Source organism: Asterias rubens, chromosome 7 (assembly GCF_902459465.1).
Source record: "Asterias rubens chromosome 7, eAstRub1.3, whole genome shotgun sequence".
Lineage (NCBI taxonomy): Eukaryota > Metazoa > Echinodermata > Asteroidea > Forcipulatida > Asteriidae > Asterias > Asterias rubens.
The window spans coordinates 9116975-9138052 of record NC_047068.1 but is presented as its reverse complement, the minus strand read 5'-3'; the positions used below and the strand labels follow the sequence as shown (position 1 = coordinate 9138052).

At 39.7% G+C, this 21078-nt stretch overlaps 1 protein-coding gene across 1 annotated transcript; it reads right to left on the bottom strand.

Annotated features, from left to right (window-relative positions):
- Positions 1-735: 735 nt before the first annotated feature.
- Positions 736-19770, bottom strand: LOC117292405 (putative sodium-coupled neutral amino acid transporter 10). The gene is made up of 19 exons (XM_033774434.1): positions 19627-19770; positions 17352-17700; positions 16380-16497; positions 15657-15702; positions 14968-15061; positions 14114-14254; positions 13074-13195; positions 11471-11573; positions 10256-10444; positions 9213-9330; positions 8579-8691; positions 7750-7933; positions 7188-7298; positions 6680-6777; positions 6277-6424; positions 5409-5515; positions 4065-4151; positions 3452-3778; positions 736-2825 (listed from the first exon to the last, which is right to left on the bottom strand). The coding sequence occupies exons 2-19, from the start codon at positions 17442-17444 to the stop codon at positions 1173-1175; spliced, it is 3852 nt and encodes a 1283-aa protein (XP_033630325.1). The 5' UTR covers positions 17445-17700; positions 19627-19770; the 3' UTR covers positions 736-1172.
- Between the last annotated feature and the right edge of the window lie 1308 nt (positions 19771-21078).

Sequence of the window (21078 nt, the reverse complement as noted above, 5' to 3'; positions counted from 1 at the left end):
TGACCGATCCAACATTGTCCAAGGCAACGTGTTCCTTTAAAGCAGCCTCACTTTCTAATCAACCATGAATAAGGCAAAAACATGGATCAAGAAAATACTCTTCCACAAACAATACAGGGGTCGATTTCACAAATAGTTAGGACTAGTCCTAACTTAGGACTAGTCCTAACTTAGGACTAGTCCTAAGAGATATAAAAAACGTACAGCTAGTCCTAAGTTAGGACTAGTAACTCGTCCTAACTCAAGATAAGACTAGCCCTAACTCTTTGTGAAATCCACCCCAGATCCCTAAAACATTGTCACCAAATATGAGATGTATCAATCAAATAAACCAAAAGGCACATGACAAATTATGGATTCCTAGGCAAGATATTTCACTGGTCACACCGTCCTTGTAACATTTTGCACTTCACTATAACTGCTTCTTCTCACCCAGGGGTGTTTCCTGCGAGGATAGAGGTTTTAAATTGTGTCTGAAAAAAGCCTTTGTAGCTCCACGGCAGCTCAGGGCTGTATTCTCCCCCCGGAACTGAGAATGTTATTGGCCCAATGACCAGGGCCCAATTTCATAGAGCAGCTAAGCAAACAAATTTGCTAAGCACGAAATTTCTTCCTTGGTAAAAACAGGATTACCAACCAAATTTCAATTTGTTGCATATTCCTTGTTACGTGTATTCAGCTGTTGTTTGCTCATCCTGAAAATCACGTTGAAATTTGGTAGGTAATCCTGTTTTTATCAAGGAAGAAATTTCATGCTAAGCAAATTTTTGTAATTAGCAGCTCTATGAAATTTGGCCCAGGGCACTATTGTAAGCACATTGATATGTTATTGTAAAATGTGCCATATAAGAACTAGTTCTTCTTATTATTTTTACCCCTCACCTCCAGTATCCTCTCAAAAGCATTGTGACCTTAAACAAATAAGTAATAAGTTTTAAATGTTCTACTTTTGTGTGCACTTCAACTTCCAGAGCACATTTCTTAAAAAAACTTTCCCAATCTGTGAGCTCTTAAAAATGCAACAGGAGAAAGAGTGTCTGTTAATGAGTTATTTAAATTAACTTTTCTGTAGAAAAAGAAAATTTAGAGAAAAAATCTTCCCAAAATGAACTTTTACGAAAAAGCCTGGAATGAAGTTCAAAAATTAAATTAAACGACACTATAATTTAAAATCATCTTTCATTGAAAACTTCATGTAACAGATTATGAGGAAATCTAGTTTCAATTTTATTTTCTTTGAGTACCTCTTCTTCGTGCTGATTCTCGACTCCTTCCTTTATAATTTCCTTCATGTCATTCTGCTCCAATTTATCTTCAGCTTTATTTCCCCGTAAGTGAACATTTCCATCAGAATCATTAATCCCTTTATTTATGTTCGATTCCTCTTGTGACTTGCTAGCAACTACGCTTGGATAAGACGGTTTAACGGACATTTCTTGGCGCGTCTTAAACTTGACGCTATAGACGTTGACAGTATCATTGACTGCTGTCTCCAATACTGTAGACTTCTTTCCAGCAGTCTCAATATTCTTGGATGCATTTGGCTTGGTCTCTTCAGCCTCTTCATCATCAGCATTAAGCCGTTTGTTACCTTCGTCATCCTTTGGTGATGATTCTCTATCTTTATCTTCTTGGTCCTGAGACAAACCCTGCACATTATCTGGTGCCTGATTGACTTCTTCATCTTCTTGTACATTTCCTTCATCTACAAGTTCAATCTCATTGGTTTCTTTGCTGTCTCCCTCCTGTTTAACGGCTTTGCTTTCCTCTTCCTCATCCTCATGTACTTTAGCCTTCTGCTTGATGTCAGCTTTCCCATTTAGTTCCACATGTACTTTTGCCTCCTGTACTTTTGCCTCCTGTTTGATGTGAGCTTTCACATCTTGTTCCTCATGTACGTTTGCTTCCTGCTTGATGTCGGCTTTCCCATCTTTCAAAACCTCTTCTTCCTGTAAACCTTGAGCTAGATTGACAGTGTCACCCTTTCCTTGGTCATCCAGGAAGTGTGATTCTCCTTGTAGAAGCTGTCTCTGCTGGGCTACAGCACCATGCATCATAATTGGATCTCCTGCAACCTGCGGCATGGGGACGTTGAGTTGTTGACCTGGCTTGTTTGGCTGCAGCAGATGTTTACCAGCCATGTTGAGCTGCTGCATTTGTTGGTCTGGATTTTCCAGCCGTTGTTGAAATTGTCCCAAATCAGCTTCTTGATGCTGCTGCACCCGAGGGTCAAACTGAACTTCCCTCTTTATTCGATGACTGTCAACAGGTTCCTGTCCAGGCAGACCCTGTTGCAGGATGCCTTGTTGCTGAGCAAAGCCCTGTTGGGGGATGCCCTGCTGTTGGATGCGCTGTTGAGGGATGCCCTTCTGCAGTGGGATGCCCTGCTGTTGTGGGACGCCCTGCTGCTGTAAAACAACCTGCTGCTGTTGGACGCCCTGCAGTGGCATGCCCTGCTGTTGGATGCCCTGCTGCAGTGGCATGCCCTGCTGCTGTTGGATGCCCTGCTGCTGCTGCTGTTGGATGCCCTGCTGTGGCATGCCTTGCTGCTGTTGGATGCCCTGCTGTGGCATGCCTTGCTGCTGTGGCATGCCCTGCTGCTGTGGCATGCCTTGCTGCTGTGGCATGCCTTGCTGCTGTTGGATGCCCTGCTGCTGTTGGATGCCCTGCTGTGGCATGCCTTGCTGCTGTTGGATGCCCTGCTGCTGAATGCCCTGCTGCTGGATGCCCTGCTGCTGGATGCCCTGCGGTTGACCAACACCTTGCTGAAAAACAGCTTTACCGGCAGCATCCTGCAGTTGAAGATTTAGAAGTGGGTCCACAACCTAAAACAAAAGAAGATTTTAAAGACTAAGTTACAATGGGCTGTTTGTCACCTGTACAACAACTGCACTTCAAAATTTTATGTATTCTATCATTCTGTCAAATGAAAATGTGAACAGCCTCTACTATTCTTATGGTTTAATAATGTTGAAGTACCTGAAACCACCTGAAAAAGAATGGTCTTACAGCCTTACTGAAATTTGAATTTTGTTCCTTTAATAATTTTTTCTTATTTTAACCACGCTTAGTTTTCTTTCCAAAAGTGGACGGAAAAAGTTACCTGCGTTTTTCATCCAATTTTGAATGACATTTGAGGGTAATTCAAAAATGAATATTACCAAGTATTTTCAGTGTAAACCTGTGTGTCCTTTCACATGTTGAAACACTTTTTGGTGGTTTCGGGTACATGTACCTCAAAATTTTTGATAAACATTTAAATAAAATGGTAATAAGACAGTAGATTACAGCGTCACTTTATCAAATTGGTACCTTGAGCACCACGGCAGATCCCAAGGGAGCTGAGAAAGATTAATGGAGGGACCATGGCACAAATATAAAGCGCATTGATACGTTGTTGTAAAATGCGCTACATATATATATTGCCGTCCTAATCTTTGCTTTTAATCACCTGCTGTTGAATAGGCACAAACTGCTGCTGCTGTTGTTGCTGCTGTTGTTGACCTAGTACCGGCTGCTGACCATCAAGAACAGGCTGCTGCGGCAAGTTACCACCAGCCAACAGGTCACCAGCCACAAGATCACCAGCCAATGGACCACCAGCCATCTGATCAGCTAAGTCTCCGACCAATTGGCCACCCTGAGGGAGATTGTTTAGCGCACCTAGGAGATCCACATTGAGTTCATTTATGTCCTTTTCTTCATCATGCTGAACTTTGAGATTCTCAATGGCTTCCGCTTGAGCCTCGATTATCTTCTCTTGGACCTTTTGCCTTTCCTGTCATATAGAAAACACCATGGATCAAGATGATCAGTTTTAATGAACTCAAAGACTAGGTTCATTAATTGATATAGTGGTTTGTTATAAATGAAAAAACAAGTCAGGAAACCAAGTCAGGAAATAGTTTTTGTTACCACATCAAGAGTAACCTAATAGGTGCATGCCTGTGCAGTGTGCATGCTACACATCTGCCATCGAACTTTCAACATAACATTTAGGGTGCTCTGAAGCAGAAAAAAAATCGTCCATCAAAATTATGACTATGACTAATGATAAATCCTACCTCAAGTTCTTCCAACTTCTTTTTCTGTTCTTCTTGTTTCTGCTCCTGCTCAGCGACTTTTACTTCGACAATCTTTTCAAGATGCTCCTGATAATTCAAACAAAAATAATCATACCATCTTCAGTCACAATAAAAAGTTAACAAATAAGGGCAAAAAGGTTGTTACTATTGAAAGAGGAAAGCAAAAGAAGGCAGCCATCAAAAATTAGTTGACCGCCAAGAATGATGCTTATTTAAGATTTTAGGCATTGCATGGTGAGGTATCAATGTATATTTGGTTTGCGGTAACACCGGGTGTGTATCTACTTGCCAGGTAGAGTTTTGGTCTTAGAGAAGTGTCTTATTTTATTCTACTACCGAGGAGATGTTCGGGGATTTGGGGGACTTCTCAGTTCTGAAAAGAACAGTCCTGCTTTTTTACTATTACCCGCGCGGATGGTATAGAAAATAGGCTGGGACTACTACTTTAGCTTATAGGATCGTGATTAACTGTACTACCGCGGAGTCAGTTCTTAAACTGGTCTCAACGTTTTGACTAGCTTGCTCTAGTCATCGTCAAGATTGATGATGATGTATATTGCTTTTGAGGGGTCCAATGGAGAGTAAGCCTGGGTGAATAGTGTGACTAGTGTCTAAGTCACTTCTATTGATTGCTTAGGCGAGTCGCGAATACTGTTTTTCAACAACTTGATTAATCGAGCCACCACCAGGACTACTACAAAAATAGCCGCAACCAACTGCTTGTGCTCACGACTATTCACTACTTTATAATCAGGGGTGAGAGTAATTACAACTGAAAAAGTCTGAAACTTGGATACAAATTCAAAGGTATGTTGAAATTATGCCATTTCTACTGTTTGGTAACCCCTGGGGTTATAGATTCCAAGGAGCTTTTGGAAACAGTATCCAAAGCACTAGAGAAGTACACCAAATAGCAGTATTTCTTTATTTTGTGGGAAAAATATTGTCTGATTTTCTACAGGCAGACATAAAAAGTCTGAACAATCTCATCCCTGTATAATTTTCTTACGGAACACAATCAGACATCAGCGACACAATCCTTCAATTCTTTCAGTGTAAATTTTACTACATTGCACCTGCAGCAAACAATATGCTGCAATGCATCTTGGAAATTTAAATATTAGTCCCGACTTATGTCGAAGTCACGACTATTTGAGGCGTGACTATAGTGAAGTAGTAAATTTCACTAGACACCCAAGCCTAATGGAGAGCCTTGCTTTGAATGAATTATGTCTTCAGCTTATGTCTTCAGTTATTAATTAGCTCTACGTAATTGTGTCCATGACGCTAGCGTATAAAGTGACAAGTTTATACAACACTCACCTCCTTCTCTTTGAGCTGCTCCTCCTTCTCCACCAGCTCCAGCTTCTTTTTCTCGTTTTCCTTCTCTAAGATTTCCACCTTCTTCACCTTGTCTTTGTCCTTTCCAGCTGTTTGCAAAATAAGTAGATACAAGGTTGGTAAATCTAATGAGTAAAATCCTCTTCTAGTCAACACTGAGGTTTGACCGAGTACTCTGTGCTTTCCCTAGTCCTACAGGAAAAATCCAGCTGAATACAACTCGGGTGAGATTCGAACCCACCACCCCTGCATTCGAGAGCAGATATACTCTGTACTTTCCCTAGTTCTAGGGAAAAAATCAACAGGCATACTACTTAGTCGGAAATCAAACCCAAGACCCCTGCATTCAAGAGCATGTTTCTCCCTCCTCCCACGGGAAAAATTCACATGCAAACACTATAGGAGTGGGATTTGAACCCACCACCCCTGCATTCGAGAGCATACTTGCCGTTTTTCCCTCGTCCTGCCTGGGAAAAAATCCACAGGCATAGTGCTCAGGTGGAATTCATACCCAGGACCCCTGCATTTGAGAGCAGATATCTTAAGCATCAGACCACCAAGTGAGCCCAGTGGCAAGGCGCCTGTTTTTACAGCAGGTTTGCAGAGTTATGAATTATGAGACCTATCTTAATGTAGCACCTTTTAAAAAGGCATGATATTTGATTAAGTACAAGTACATTTAGTGGTAAAGGCTTTACATAGACTTTTCAGGGCCAAACAAATTGGAAATTTGACAAAAGGATGATTATGACGCCTGTTGTAAGAGTTTACAAGGTGCTGTGGCGCAATCTGCAGCTGCCAAACAATGGTGGGGAGGGGAGGCAGGGAAGCAAGCTGTTCATGTCCTTACTATCGTCGTCAAAATCAGCAGCTCCAATGTCGTCATCATCATCTTCTTTAGGTTTATCTTGAGGCGGATCCTTGAGGTCACGTTTGACATCTTCCTCCTCTTTCTTCTCCTCAACCTTAACCACGGCTGGTTTCTCCTCCTCTGGTTTCTAGGAGTCCAAAAATTGTTTGAAGTTAATAATTATTATAAATAATAAAACGGAATATTATTTAAGCGCTGCCTGAAAAACAGAGCACTTTAAAGGAAATTAGCAAATAAGTGTTTCTTTCCAAACACAATGAATCTTGCTAATTTGCATCGATCCAAAAGTCAATATATTTCTTGAATGATAATGCGCTCTTGCTATGTATTGTAGATAAAGAGTTAAGTAAACAAAAAAAATTGTCCAGGTGCATTTATTTACCTCTTTGGATTTCTCAACTTTGCCCGAATCTTTCTCTTCAGAGTCAGGGGCATGTGGAATAGGAGGTTCCTGGCGCTGGTCTTTGTCTATTTGCACCTCTGTATTATCAAAACAACAAAGTATAACAATCCATTCCAATTGACCCAATTCACCCAATATCAAAAAGCCTTTAAGCACAAAAACCTGCCAAGCACAGAAAAGTATTGCTTAGCAGAAACAGAAAATCTGCTAAAATAATTTCAAGTTCACTATGTTGGGGCGGGTAAATTTTCAGCATTCGGGAGACTTCTTGGTTCTGAAAATAACTGTCCTGCTTTTTAACTAATGTACTACCTGGGTGGCAGGTAGGAAATAGGTCCGTACTACTTCTTATGCTTATTGGATCGAGGGGACTTCAAGTTGTTAACTTCACTACCGGGGAGTGAGTTCTTATTTTGGTCTCTAGTGGATTCAACATACATTACTGCAGGTTCTTAGGATTGTTTTTTGCTCGTGACAATTCATATACCTTTGCTCTTCTCTTCTTTTCCTTGAAGTTCTTTCTCCTCCTCCTTTACATCCTGTTTCTCATCGGGCTTCTGTACGGCTTCTTTGTCGCCATCTTTGATGACATCATCACCTGATGGACAGACAGGAGGTAATAAAATGGACATGAAGTAATTTGATGGATGAACAGTAGGGGTGATGCGAAAGGTGGGTCGGCAAAGAGAACATGCAATTTGTCAATCTTTATTTTATTCCTTGATCCTATATAAGGGAGAGCAAGGGGGATGGGAAAGGTTTGTTTATTATCAACTTACCCAAGAATTTTTACCTCGATTGTAGATAGTTTTTCTTTGATGATTATGCAAGAACAGTTAAAATACATTAAACAAATTCAAAGACTGAGGTGTTCTCAGAATTGAAAGTTTTATAAAAAAAAAATGATTTTGAACAACGACAAACAAATTGTTTTTAGTTACATACAAACTTATGCCAAACTTATGCATGCAAATCACTTTGTCGACCACTAAAATAACAGTTCAAAAACGACAAAAGCAAAGTGAATGGTGGACAAACATATAATTTACCTCCAATAATCTTATTGTCTTCAAGATGGTTGACATTGTCCATTACGTCCTTCTCTATTCCTACGGGTTCTATGATATCGATCTTCTGTACATCAACAGGAAGGTCAAGCTCTGGTGTTGCTGTAGTACTCAGGTTATCATACGTACTGCACACTAACAGCAGCACTCCGATTACTAACACAATCTATCAACAAATAAAACAATCTCATTGATTCTAGTTGGTATGAAAACTGCTCTAGAATTGCAATGATCGTGGGTTTGAATCACACCGAGTAAAATGACTGTCATTTCTTTCACAGAGCTCGGGAAACTCAAGTATACAGTGCTAACACACATCGGTGTATGGTACGGGTAAAACCAAAATGAATTAATCTCATTATAGGTCAATACATTGAACGTCAATGCTTGTGACAAGCGGAAAATGTTTCCCTACTTTTAAACTCCAAAGTTTGTCTAAGTTTGAGTACATTTTAACCCCACCTCCATTCTTTCAGCATTTAAATGCAACGCTTACCACATAATAGTTCTTTTTGTCAACATCAGGTAGAACAACTGTATAAAAACCCAAACAGGGGTCCCTGCGGAAGCCCACAGCTCAGTGCTACAGACACTCCGAGGGCATTCCTTTGTTCTGAGCACTTCAGAAAATATATTTTATTCAACACTGGTGAAAAGACATTGTTTTCCTTTGTGATAGCAAATGTGAACAAAGTGTTGTGCATCTAGGTCCCCAGTTTGACTGTCACTAAAAGGACATCTACACACATACCCACACCCAAACCAAACATCTGGGAAACAGTATGCAAGACATATAAATGCTGGCACTCACCTTTGCGTTATTTTTGTTGGGTACACCGTTGGTGCGTAGATAAATTAGCGCTGGTATAATGAATCCTATGAGTGATCCCATGGTAGCACCAGTCAACCCTAGAATGATTTCAACTACAAAGACAAAAAAATAACACTGGTCACTTTAGCCTGAACAACTGTTGTCAGAAAACCAGCCTTGCCCGCCTGCCAGGTGTAACTTTGAACTTTTTAGCAGTAATATGGGTTTTAATTTGATAGCATTATTTGTCAAATAATAAACTGAATTTTTGTTGGTAGTGAAGGTCGCCCGTTCAGCTCGTGGCTGTGACATTGCAAAGAAAGATCTATACTTGAACACTTATTAGATTTTAAATTTCACCATTGGGCTGTATGGTCTGTCTATCCACAACTGAAAAGATGAATGTTATTTTCCTCTAGAAAAAAATACTATTGGTGTACATTGCAAATAATGATGATTTTGTCCATGTAATGATTCTTCAGATATGCCACGCTCTAATTGCAAAAAAAGAAGAGGAAATGGCCGATCAAACTTAACTTTTGTACAGTGTTTTTCATTTTTCTATGGCACTGTTTTGTAAAGAAAGGTGTGAAATCAGCTGATCAGCTGAAAAAGTTTCATGGCTGATTCTCACCATTAGGTATAGTAATGCCAATCATCAGAGTGACTGACACAATCATCAGGGTAATGACCTTGAACTTGACTGGAGGGATAAAGTCCCCGCCCCCATGGGGGTTCTCAACACTTTGAGCCTGAAACAAAGAAAGAACAAAACATCAGTCAGTTAAACTAGTATGTGTTGGTATTCAGAGTTGTAGTTCATGTGTAGTTAGACCACTTTTAGTGGTGGGCTCTAAATCCAATTTAGTCCACCAAGGGAGGGGGGGAGGGAGTTCCACAAAGGTATTCACGTTTCAATATGAAACGATCATTGCTGAAGTGCAATCTGGGGGAAATCTGTGCTGGGCAGCACAGTGTGTTTTGCTGAGAGTGCTGGGTGATGTTAATTCAGGGCAGGCCTGCCTTGCACTGCCCACCCTGAACCGCCCACCAGGGCTACAACACTAATGGTATAGCAGAACTAGAAAACATACATGGGAGACCACAACCTTGGTTATCGAGACCACAACCTTGGTTATCGAGACCACAACCTTGGTTATCGAGACCACAACCTTGGTTATCGAGACCACAACCTTGGTTATCGAGACCACAACCTTTGTTATCGAGACCACAACCTTGGTTATCTTGGCCATGGCCTTGGTGCTCCTTAAAGGGAATCCCATAGACTTCTAGATTTCCCTAAAAGGAGTGCCCTAAAAGGAGTGCCCTTTGCATAATGGAAATGTCATAGCCCCATGGAATACGACATTCCTGCCAGGTATTGTCATTTGGTTCAAAATCTACTTGACTAATGACATTCTCTGTATAGACCAATTTAAAAATGTGCAATGCACAGGGATTCAAAGTGTACACAAAGTAATTGACTTCACAAATGGTGGAAGTGGTCTCAACAGACCATACAAAACATACTTTTTTGAAACATCATCACTAGACCTTCTGTTCTTCCCAGGGACCACACACTCACTACAGAGATAAAAAACTTGTCACCACAAATCTCTATAGCCTTCTAGGGTAGCTATAGCTATGATAGCCAGGGTGTTAGCCCACAGCACTCACCGGATGACAGAATAATGTATAAATGCTGGCTCTGCAGGGGAATATACAGAGGGGAAAACTCAACGCTACGGACACTGTAAAGCCAAGTCGTAAAATCTCGGACAGTAAAGACGGCGGGAAGTTGAGCAACACATCACCCTTGACTCCTGATGCGTCTTTGTAGTAGCACACATAGCCAAAGAACCCAACCTGTCAATAATAAAATACATTGAGTTACTATACCTCATACATATTGAAAGTCACCTCCTCACTGGTCCATTCGACATCGCTAGCCAGTTGCTATCTTTGCCGTCTGCAAAGTATTCACACACATTCTAAATATGCATGATAAGTAGACTGTCGCCCGGACAGTCTTATTGTCATGCGCTTTACTATCGTGGAAATCTTCCCCGGGTGTTCTATGCACGTGCAACCATCGCTGTAGCGACATCTAACACGTGAATAAAACTTACCATGGTGCATTTTAATTCAGACATCATTTCTTCTTGCTCCAAATTAAAATCATTGTGGTAACTGAATATGTATGAAGTAGACCTATAGTCAAACAAACATAATGGTGTATTTCAGGTGAACAGACAATAAAAGCTCCCCTCAGTATTGGCAGTGGACAACCACCTCAAAAATCTTGGGAAGCTAATATGGACTGTTCACCCTCAAACCCTATATTTGTGTACTATCACAGCACAAGGTTTGATCTTACTGTCGTAAAAACTTATGTCTCTTGAGAGTTGTTCTGAACAAACATCGTAACTCAGTGCCCTTGTGTGAAATGTGTACATCTAGGATATTGTATCAAGGTTGCTGGAGCACATTTAAACACATGTTTTGGTTCAATGTACATTTTTTGCACTGACACCATTATGCCATTAGCTTGTCATAATTAGCTTTCATTAACATCATGAGAACTATCGGTGATAGTTGATATCGAATGATCAAACCTCATAGACAAAGTGTTTAGTTACCATGAAGTGTCTTGATCTAGACATGAACCTACACAACTTACCAATAATTTCCAAACGATAGTGTCACATTTCTAGCTGTTGCAAATGCAAACTACATACAATCCAAAAGGACTTAAACGCTTCGACCCGAGTCTTTCTCGAGAGCCAAATTCTGGCCTTGTGAAAAATTTCTGCCCAGTAAAAATTGCAAACTTTACAGGTTCCCCAGACTTTCTTTAAGATGTGTGCCCTGCACGGGATAGTATAGACTTACCATGATGTATATAGTGGCAACCATGTTGATCGACTTGGACACCACCGCTTCCATCTGCTTGTTGGTCTTTTCCTTCAGCGAATCATAAACTACAAACAACGTTCTGATAAACATGGAAATAAAAACACATCAATCAACAGGTAGACATCTAACCTTGAAATAATTAAGTATTATGATAATATGTGAACCTTGCGCTGTGATAATATACAAATTTATCATGGTTTAATTTAACGTCTATTATCAACATATCGTTGCGGAACCCGCTTCCAAAACATAGGATTCGAACTGGTAGTCTAGTTGGTAAGACACTGCTCTAGAATGGCAAGGGTCTTGGGTTCATTCCCACCCAAGTACTAAAAACTGTATGCCCGCAATTTTTTTTTTTCCACAGGACTCGGGAAAGTACAGAGTGTACAGTGCTAACACAATGGGAGACTTTCTGGGACGATAGAGGGCAGCAGACTTACCGGGTAAATCCATTGTTCTCAGAATTATGCGCATGTTCAGAACTACGTAAACAATGGAAATTTACCCGGTATGTCTGCTGCCACCTAGTGTTGGAAAGTCTCCTATTGGTGTATAGGTAAAAACCAAAATTAGTGTTATGAAAGCAATTTATGAAAGAGAGTTTCAGTGAAACGATTCTTGGTGCTTCAGAGTGACAAGAGAGCCCTCTTCAATGGGCCTCTGAACATATGCATGCTTTGTAAAGAAAGGGTGCTTCACATATGAGAGGTCGAATAGATCAGCCACCAGATGTTGTCAAAAACCATTCAGTATCAATATTGAGTTCCCAGTGATGTCACTCAGAGTAAAGGTGACCACCTTTACAAGCAATAATACATTATTTCTTTGAATGCACAACTTTATGTCCATGTAATGGGTGTTTAACAACTGCACAAGGGAGTTTCAGGCCTAGAATTTTTATCTTAAAGGGGCTAAGCAATTTCTCTGATGTAAGGGTCACTTCTATCAGGACAATTTTAATTTGTAGTGGAACTTTGCTAAAGGCACCACAGCAAAAGCACCGGGCACAACGGCAATTGCTGGGTGTTGTGGGATAATTCATCAAGGCCTGGAGTGCAAAGTTTTTGCAGGATAGAACCACTAGACAGCTAGACTGCGTGGGAAAATGAGAACCCTCGACACAGCTCATGGTAAAAACCCAAGTAGCCCTTAAAGACACTGGACACTATTGGTAATTGTCAAAGACCAGTCTTCTCACTTCTTGGTGTATCTCAACATATATGTAAACCTGTGAAAATTTGAGCTCAATTGGTCGTCGAAGTTGCGAGATAATAATGAAGGAGAAACACCCTTGTCACATGAAGTTGTGTGCTTTGAGATGCTTGATTTCGAGACCTCAAAATCTAATGCTGAGGTCTCGACATCAAATTTGTGGACTATTACTTCTTTCTCGAGTACTAAGTTACTTCAGAGGGAGCCGTTTTTTCACAATGTTTTATACTATCAACAGCTCCCCCATTGCTTGATACCAAGTAAGTTTTTATGCTATCAGCTATTTCAAGTAATTACCAATAGTCTTCACTGCCTATTAAGATAACATATATTGAGATTTTTTGTTTAAAGAAAAAAAACTTACGTTTGACAGCACATTGACATTGAGAATATAGAGATTCCCTTGAGCATTCCCGGCAGTCTCCATAGGTTGATATCGTACATCCATTGACCAGCCAGTAAATGTGGAATACTGTTCACTATAATCTACACCCAGTAAGAAACGACCAGACCAAGTATTAGAGCTAACTCACGGTAATACAATCCGTACCAAGGAACCTTTCTCAAAGGATTTGGGTACTTTTTGTAACACAAAACACATTGCCCACAGATTTACATTAAACTTACACCGTTTGAAGTTAATGATAGTAGAAAGCGTATACCTTAAAATATTAGTTGCTGAGGTGCTGTAGTTTTTGAGAAATGAGTAAAACGATGTCATGAAAATATGTCTTTACATGCTAAAATAATTTTGTCTCATGATCACTGAGGCGAAAATTATAGTCATGACATTGTTTTACTCATTTCTCAAAAACTACAGCACCTCAGCAAGTAATATTTTCAGGGAAGCATTCTACTTTCATTATCTTCAAACTGTGTAAGTTTAATGTAAATCTATGGACATAGTGTTTTTTGTCCTACAAAAAGTACATAGACCCTTTTAAGCCATTGAATATGAACGCATACAGAAACTCAAATCACATTCGAAAGACCTCATGGCAAGCATTATTGGTTGAAGGACAAAGTATGGGACTGGCAGACCTGCCAAACTTCAACGAGTAAATCAGTAATCCTCAAGCCAAAAATCTATATTTTCCCCCAAAATGTGTTTTTTTCTCAAAAAAATGTGTCAAATGTAAGGCTTTCTTAATATTTATTGCATCCATTCTGATTACTTACTGGAAAAGTGGAAAAATTTACATAAAACACCTTATCCAAATTATCCGTGACAACTAGCTTTAAAAGCCAAAACAATAAAACCTGCTTTGGAGCCAAAACAATTTCAGAAGCTGGTTTCATGGATGAGGAACATTTACAACCACCTTTAGAACTGTCCTATCCTAACTTCATAAAAGCCCTCCATCTATGGTAACTCTACATGGAAGTTTAGCAGTTAATACTCACATCAGTTGTAAATAGAAGATAGAAGGTAATTGACAGCATGCTAAGGCCCCCTAAGCTCTCAACATTACGCTTCATACCAAGCGGTACAACGATAAAAACAGCCACTAGACACAGCAAACACGTTCTGAGATGCCAGGAATTCTGAATCAAGAAGGAACATATGAATTAAAAACATTGTATAGCAATTTTTGAAATGACGTCTGTCTCTGTCACGAGAGGCTCTGTGCACAAACGTTGTGTCTCAAAAGCATTAGAATTATGTCTACATCCAGGACAGTTTCGCAAGAAGATACAAGATTTGTCTTGTTTCAATTCTGCCTAAACAAAACAAATAACAGCATTTAGCAAAGCGCCTCTTCCAGGGGTTGCAAAGCGCTATAACAAATCTAATGAGAACCACAGAGGAAACAAAAGCAACAAACAAGCGAGTTTTAAGATGCTTTTTGAACTGGGGAATAGAAGTCACATTGGCTAATGAACCAGGTATTGATTTACAGCGTGTAGGAGCAATGCATGAGATTGAACAGTCTCCAGCCTTTATTATGACGTCTTTGGAAATTCTAGGGTAGTCAGGCATGATGCGCGCAGATAGCAGGTAGAATGGTGTTTATAGACCTCATCTTTACAAACAACTAGGGTTTTGGCTTTGAGCTGCATCAAACATTGTAAACCCTTCTATGCAACCGAGTCATTCACCGACCAACCATGCACCAGGTTTGATCAAACTCCTGTATGCTACTCACAGGACCCGTAAAGATGGCCATTATTATAACACTTGACGTCAGGTGAGAACAATCTCATTATGTAAATGCTATGAAGATACAAATTCTTACAATAAAATGAGATTGACTTACTTGTAATCCAAGCCATTTGGAGACTATCGAGGGCGCCAGATCCCCAATTATAACGAAGAAGGCAATACAGGTGCACACTAATAGACCTATAATACTGCAAATAACAAAAAATCATCTTTCAAATAACCACTGACTTTTGTTTTGTCTGAAATGGCATTCTAAACTCAAGGGGGCAACAGAACATTAAGTGATTTCAAAATACTTGATGCTTCCTTACTTTAGGAAATCCAACACCCTATGGAAACTCACTGCCGATACCATTGGACTCTGATTATGGTGGTATGCATGATCCCATAAATAGCATGATCAGTTTACTAGTGCAGTCCTCAGTCCAACACTATTCAGTAACTCAACACCCAAACTGTTGGACTCTGATTTGGTATGCCTGATCCCATAAAAAGCATAAACAGTTCACTAGTGCAGTCCAACAGAATTTAACCAAACATGCAGCTAGATTTTGTTGTGCTGGTGAATGATTAAAGTTAAAGGTTATTTATCAATGGTTTTTAGGAAGAATAGAATAAATTCACTCATATACGCTAGTTTTCATTCAAAAGTTTATCCATTGAAACTGGCCACATGATGCATGCATCCCATAGAACTTAACGACGGGGCATAACCAGCCTTTTGAAACATAAAAAAGCTAGCAAGTAGAATATAAATAATTACACAAACAATTCCACACTTACCATAACTCAACTGCCATTTTACCAGCAGCTCCCAATGCATGATTTGCTACAAACACAAAACAAATAATAGTTATGAACAACCAATATCCTATCCAAAATAACACAAAAGTAAACACAATTGTTCACTGAACTACAAATTTATGGGAAATGAATTGTACTACATGTACTACTGTTGTGATGGCACTGCCATGCAAATATACCACCTAAAAAATGTCTCAGGTTATTTTTTTCCCTCATAAGCTGTGTTTGCACTGGATAAACATTTTGGGCAACTTCACCATGACGCTGGGTAACATTCCGATGGGTTAAACTGTAACTAAGTCAATAAACTGGGTACATACATGCGCGTAAGATGCCAGTTTAACGGGCGTAATCTAGGCCGGTGAAAGGTCACTGGATATTCTGGCTTGGTTAAACTGGCCAGGGCCCAGTTTCATAGAGCTGCTAAGCGCAACAATTTGCTTAGCATGAAATTTCTCCCTTAATAAAAACAGGATTACCAACCAGATTTTCTCTTAATACTTATGCATGACGTCATAATTCTTACCCAAAATGAGGCTATGGGCGCACGCTCCCCATCACTTGCAGTGGCTGCACCCATCGCCTCGTTTTGAGTTACATGTAGCATTGTGACGTACCTCATGCATAAATATTAAGAGAGGCGTATAAGTTGAAGAATAACACTGTGAACAAATATAGGTGTAATTAAAATCTAAAACTTACCTAAAAACTCATACGAGTGTTTTCTGCTGACTTTGGAGGCCCTCAAGAGCATGTAACAAGTGACTTTGGTTAAAAAGCCACCCATGGCTAACAAAGCTATACCAAAGATTACTCCACACTGGAAAACAAATAGATCATAAAAACGTTGAATCAGGTTTTTGCTGATGATATACATGTATGTTGATATGCCAAATGCTTGTTTTAAAAGATAACAGTACAGAATTGATTCGGTGTAGCTGCTTGATTGTTCCTTGGCTGTAAGCCTCTAGCTGTAAGCACCGAAACATGACAGTTTGGCAGTCTTTTTTAGAGCCACCCATACATGTATCTTACATGTTCAATACAGAAATTCTCTTTTTGTATTTCATCCTTTTGGGGAAGCTGGTGTAAGGGTCAAGACTCGCTCTGCAAATGTATTGTCCAAAAGAATTAAAAGGAGCACCCACAGATTCAGACATACAATTTGCTAACAGCATAAAACCAAGAAATGGCCGATAACACTTAACGTTTGTACAGTGTTTTTCATTTTTTTTGTATAGCACTAATTTGAAGAAGAAAAAAGGAAATCAGCTGAACAGCTAAAAAGTTACATGCCTGAAGATTTGAGTCACCTGGGGCCTTTATCAAACCTTTGCTTGAACTTCGGCTCCGTCTGATGTTCGAACGACAGCATGCAGAATACTTGCTGCTCGTAACCAGGAGCAGGAGCCAGGACCCCGGAGCCCAAGCCGAGGTTTGAGAAAGGGCACAGAAGGTACGTACTGCCTTTATGTTGGTCGACTTCAAACCATCAGTCGAGAGCAGCTGCTAAAGAGTCTACAGCCGTATTTGAATTGGCTTCTACAGTTACGGCTACAGCTGTTGCTAGGAGTGTTGCTAAGGACGTCCTATACTTCAACACATAACGACTCGGAAATCTAGCCATAGCCGTCGTTGTAGCCACCAATTCGGACACAGCTTCATGTTACTTACCTCCCTGAAGCACCATGGCATAGCCAGTATACTAACACCGATGATGCTGTTACTGAGATTTATCACAGCGGACCAAGGTACGTGGCTAGCCATCTCTTTCTTCTCGTCGTTCTCCAACAACGGGTGACTGCCAGCTACAAAGTCGGCGTTAACGTTCTTTGTTGGACTGTATGGGTCCGTTGAGGGTTCATCTGAGGGGATGGTGTTTTGAGGGAAGTGCTGCTGATCGGAAAGGCTGGGTTTTAGGAAACTCAGGGTGGAGGAAGAAGCTAACGACTAAGGAAACGGGGGATATGGCATCTCAGTAAGAACAAGAAGCAGACTAAGATCACATCCAATTCGGTGCATCCTTAAAATAATAAAAAAGATCATTTAGGTTTACAATATTTTTATCATGCAGGGCTAACTGGTTCACAAATGGACATTACAATTAGCTCCTAAATACATCTTGTTTTTTAGCCTACATAACATCTTGCCTCTTACATCCAAGCACACAGGTAGTCTACGTGTATGGTGAACAACTGTGCGCAGAACTACATCAGGTGTATTGTAGCACTCCACACTAAATTACGTCACTCTTGCTACATATTGTAGCACTCCACACCAAATTACATCACTTTTGCTCAAAACACTCGGTTGTCAGGGTCAGACTAGACCCAGTGACTGGGGTGCTAGATTCCCTTTTTTTTTCTCTCTTTTGTTGTTGACATTATCGGTCAAACTAGCTAGAACACAGATAATGTCAAAATTTCTAAAAAAGGAATCTAGCGCCCCAGTCACTGGGTCTAGCTCTAGTGTCAGACAAACATTCCACTACTTACAGCGATCACGCCAGCCAACATTTTCTAATTTGCTGAATTTTGCCAAAATTCGTTTAACAACTTTTAATTTACATACTATTTAGAACTAGAACTAGAAACTGATCTTGAACTTGGATTTTGAAACCTGCCACCACTCTCTTTCATTTCACTCTTCAATTTTTACTTCCTATATCGTAGGAGGTCCTGTTTTTGAGGTGTCCCTAAAATCGTGGCAAATCTTTTACCTCTCTGTGCGCGATGTAAACAGTCCCAAGATAAAAATTGTGTAGTTTTATTTGCCAAGCAAAGAGTCTCCTCTCCCTTGACCAAAACTTAGAATCATGTAAGGCTCCACTGGATGTTTGCACTTGTAAATGCAAAAATTTGGTATTTTAGGCATTTCTACAAGGTACAAAAATATGTTATAATGTTGAGGCCATATACAAATATTTGCACACCGAAAAAGTTTCATCGAACACTATTTCAATTCACAATTCATGATGATCAAATTTTGTGACTGAATATTTTGCTGAGCATTCTGGAAAACAAAATACAGAGGCTTAAAGAAGCCATGTGCCTTATATATATAATTTTCTAATAATTCTGGAGATTTTTTTTTAACCCTCCGATCAATATTATTATTTATATTAAAATTTAAACGATCAGCTTGTTGATTCAATTATCACTGTTTATTTATACCCTTTATTATAAATTTTAAGAGAAAAAAAGGGGAAAAAAATAAATAAAAATCAGATTTGAAAGCCAATGATTATTCACACTTTTTATTAAACTATTTATTTTTGTTATTTTTTGCAAATTACCATGGTAATTTAAACTATTAAACTATTTATATATGTTATTTTTTGCAAATTACCATGTCCATGGTAATTTAAAAATTGCATTAAAAATTTTTTTGAATAAAACGAAGACAACTGCTGTGCTGGCTATAGACTATCAGAGTCATACACAGAGTCTCAAAGAACACTTGTAGTCACTGTAGATGTTTCTTCACCTGGAAACCATACTTTCTTATTTGCCGTGAAAACAGGAAAAACTCAAAACAAATGGGGCCTGTTGAAGTCATCGAAGATCGGTGTGTGTGTAGTGTGAACATTTCAATGTCCACCAAGTTTTAATATAATATGTTTGCATACTTCATATTAACAAAAGAAGGTAATTAGGGCACCGGTTGATATATTTTTTATAAGGCATCACTATTTATTTTTCTTCACAGACAACGAACGAAAAAGTGGTTGTATCTGTAGGATACGGACATGTTTCCCCCAAACTACTGACTTGTTGTCAGCTAGCTAGCGACGGGAGCCAAGGACGGCTCGTCGTGTCCGTCACAGTCACACATCGCTGTCCGGAAAATGGGCAAATCAAACTACTTTCGCCGAAAGTTTCGGTCATGGACCACCATAGAGTTTTCCCTTTTATGGGAAAATTACACATTGTTGGAGAAACGCACTTACCAGAATACTCTCTTAATAAGGTGGCCGCCCTTTCATATATTACAGACAATAACATTAAATCATTGTTTTTCCCCGTCAAAGCTTGAACTTTTTGTTTTGAACGAACGAGCAGACAGTTGTTTCACACTTCCACTTCGGTGCAGAGTGACGTGCGACTGGCAGAGACTGTGTATGATCGACTGACGTGCTAACTTTCGCTGATAATAATAGTTGGGAACCAGTGAACAACACAACATTGTATTTACTCACAACGTACACGTGGCAATTTATTGACAACTTGAGTTCAACAACAAGTGGTCAAGGAAAGTGTGTTATCAGCAATTCGAGGTGCTACTCTTCCACGTACGTTGTTCAGTGCCGCAAATTTGCTTAGCACATACAAATGTTGCTTGGAAGAAAAGGGTTACAAGCAACATCGTGAGCAGTGTTTGCTCCACTGCTTTGTGTTGGTATGGGCTCAATTTCAAAAATTCCTTTTACATGAGACAATTCATTTTTGTAATATGATTATTATCATGCACCATACGCCCAGTCGAGCACGACACGCCAATCATGTTGGTTTTTGGCCCTGTTTTGTTTTTAGTTTGTGGGTTTTTTTTTTTCAAGAAAAAAAATAATTTGTTGAAACAGAAGCAGAGTGTCTTGGTCGTATACCAACTACCCCCATGTAGACAACCGAAATTGCACAGGCAGTTCGATTCAGGTTTGGCAGCGGTATACAGCAACGCCATAATAGATGTTAGATTAATTTGCATCGGGATAAAGAACATTAATTTTCTTTTAGTCAGAGTGGGGATAAACAAATAGTCGCAAACCATGCTATACACGGGAGTGACGTTTCTGTGAAAAATCGGGTAATCCGTTGTGTGGGTCGATCAGGATAAAAAACAAAGAAGAAAAAAAACCGTGCATAGGCCTATGTTAGGCCTAGCCTAAACCCGTAATTAATGCACAAAGTTTTGGTTTTAACAACCTCAGCTAGTGCGTTAGATTTTCAGAATCAGTTTTGACTTTATTTCAGTGGGAAATTTCAGAAGCCTTGAGACAAAACAGAGACTATGTTAAGGCCTACGTCCCCCTCTAAGTTGGATCAGAAAATTACCTTTATATGGAAATCATGAGGAGGAACCACTCCGGTGTGCAAGAAAAGGAAAAAACACCCTAAATAAGTGCACACGTAAACTTTGTGTGCTATAAGTGTAAAACAATTACAATAGCATGTAGGGTACTATACAACGTGCAGTGGCTATACGACCGGGAAATTCAAGTGCTTAAAGGCAGTGGACACTATTCGTAATTGTCAAAGACTAGCCTTCACAATTGGTGCATCTCAACGTATGCATAAAATAACAAACCTGTGAAAATTTGAGCTCAATCGGTCATCGAAGTTGCGAGATAATAATGAAAGAAAAAACACCCCTGTCATACGAAGTTGTGTGCGTTTAGATGGTT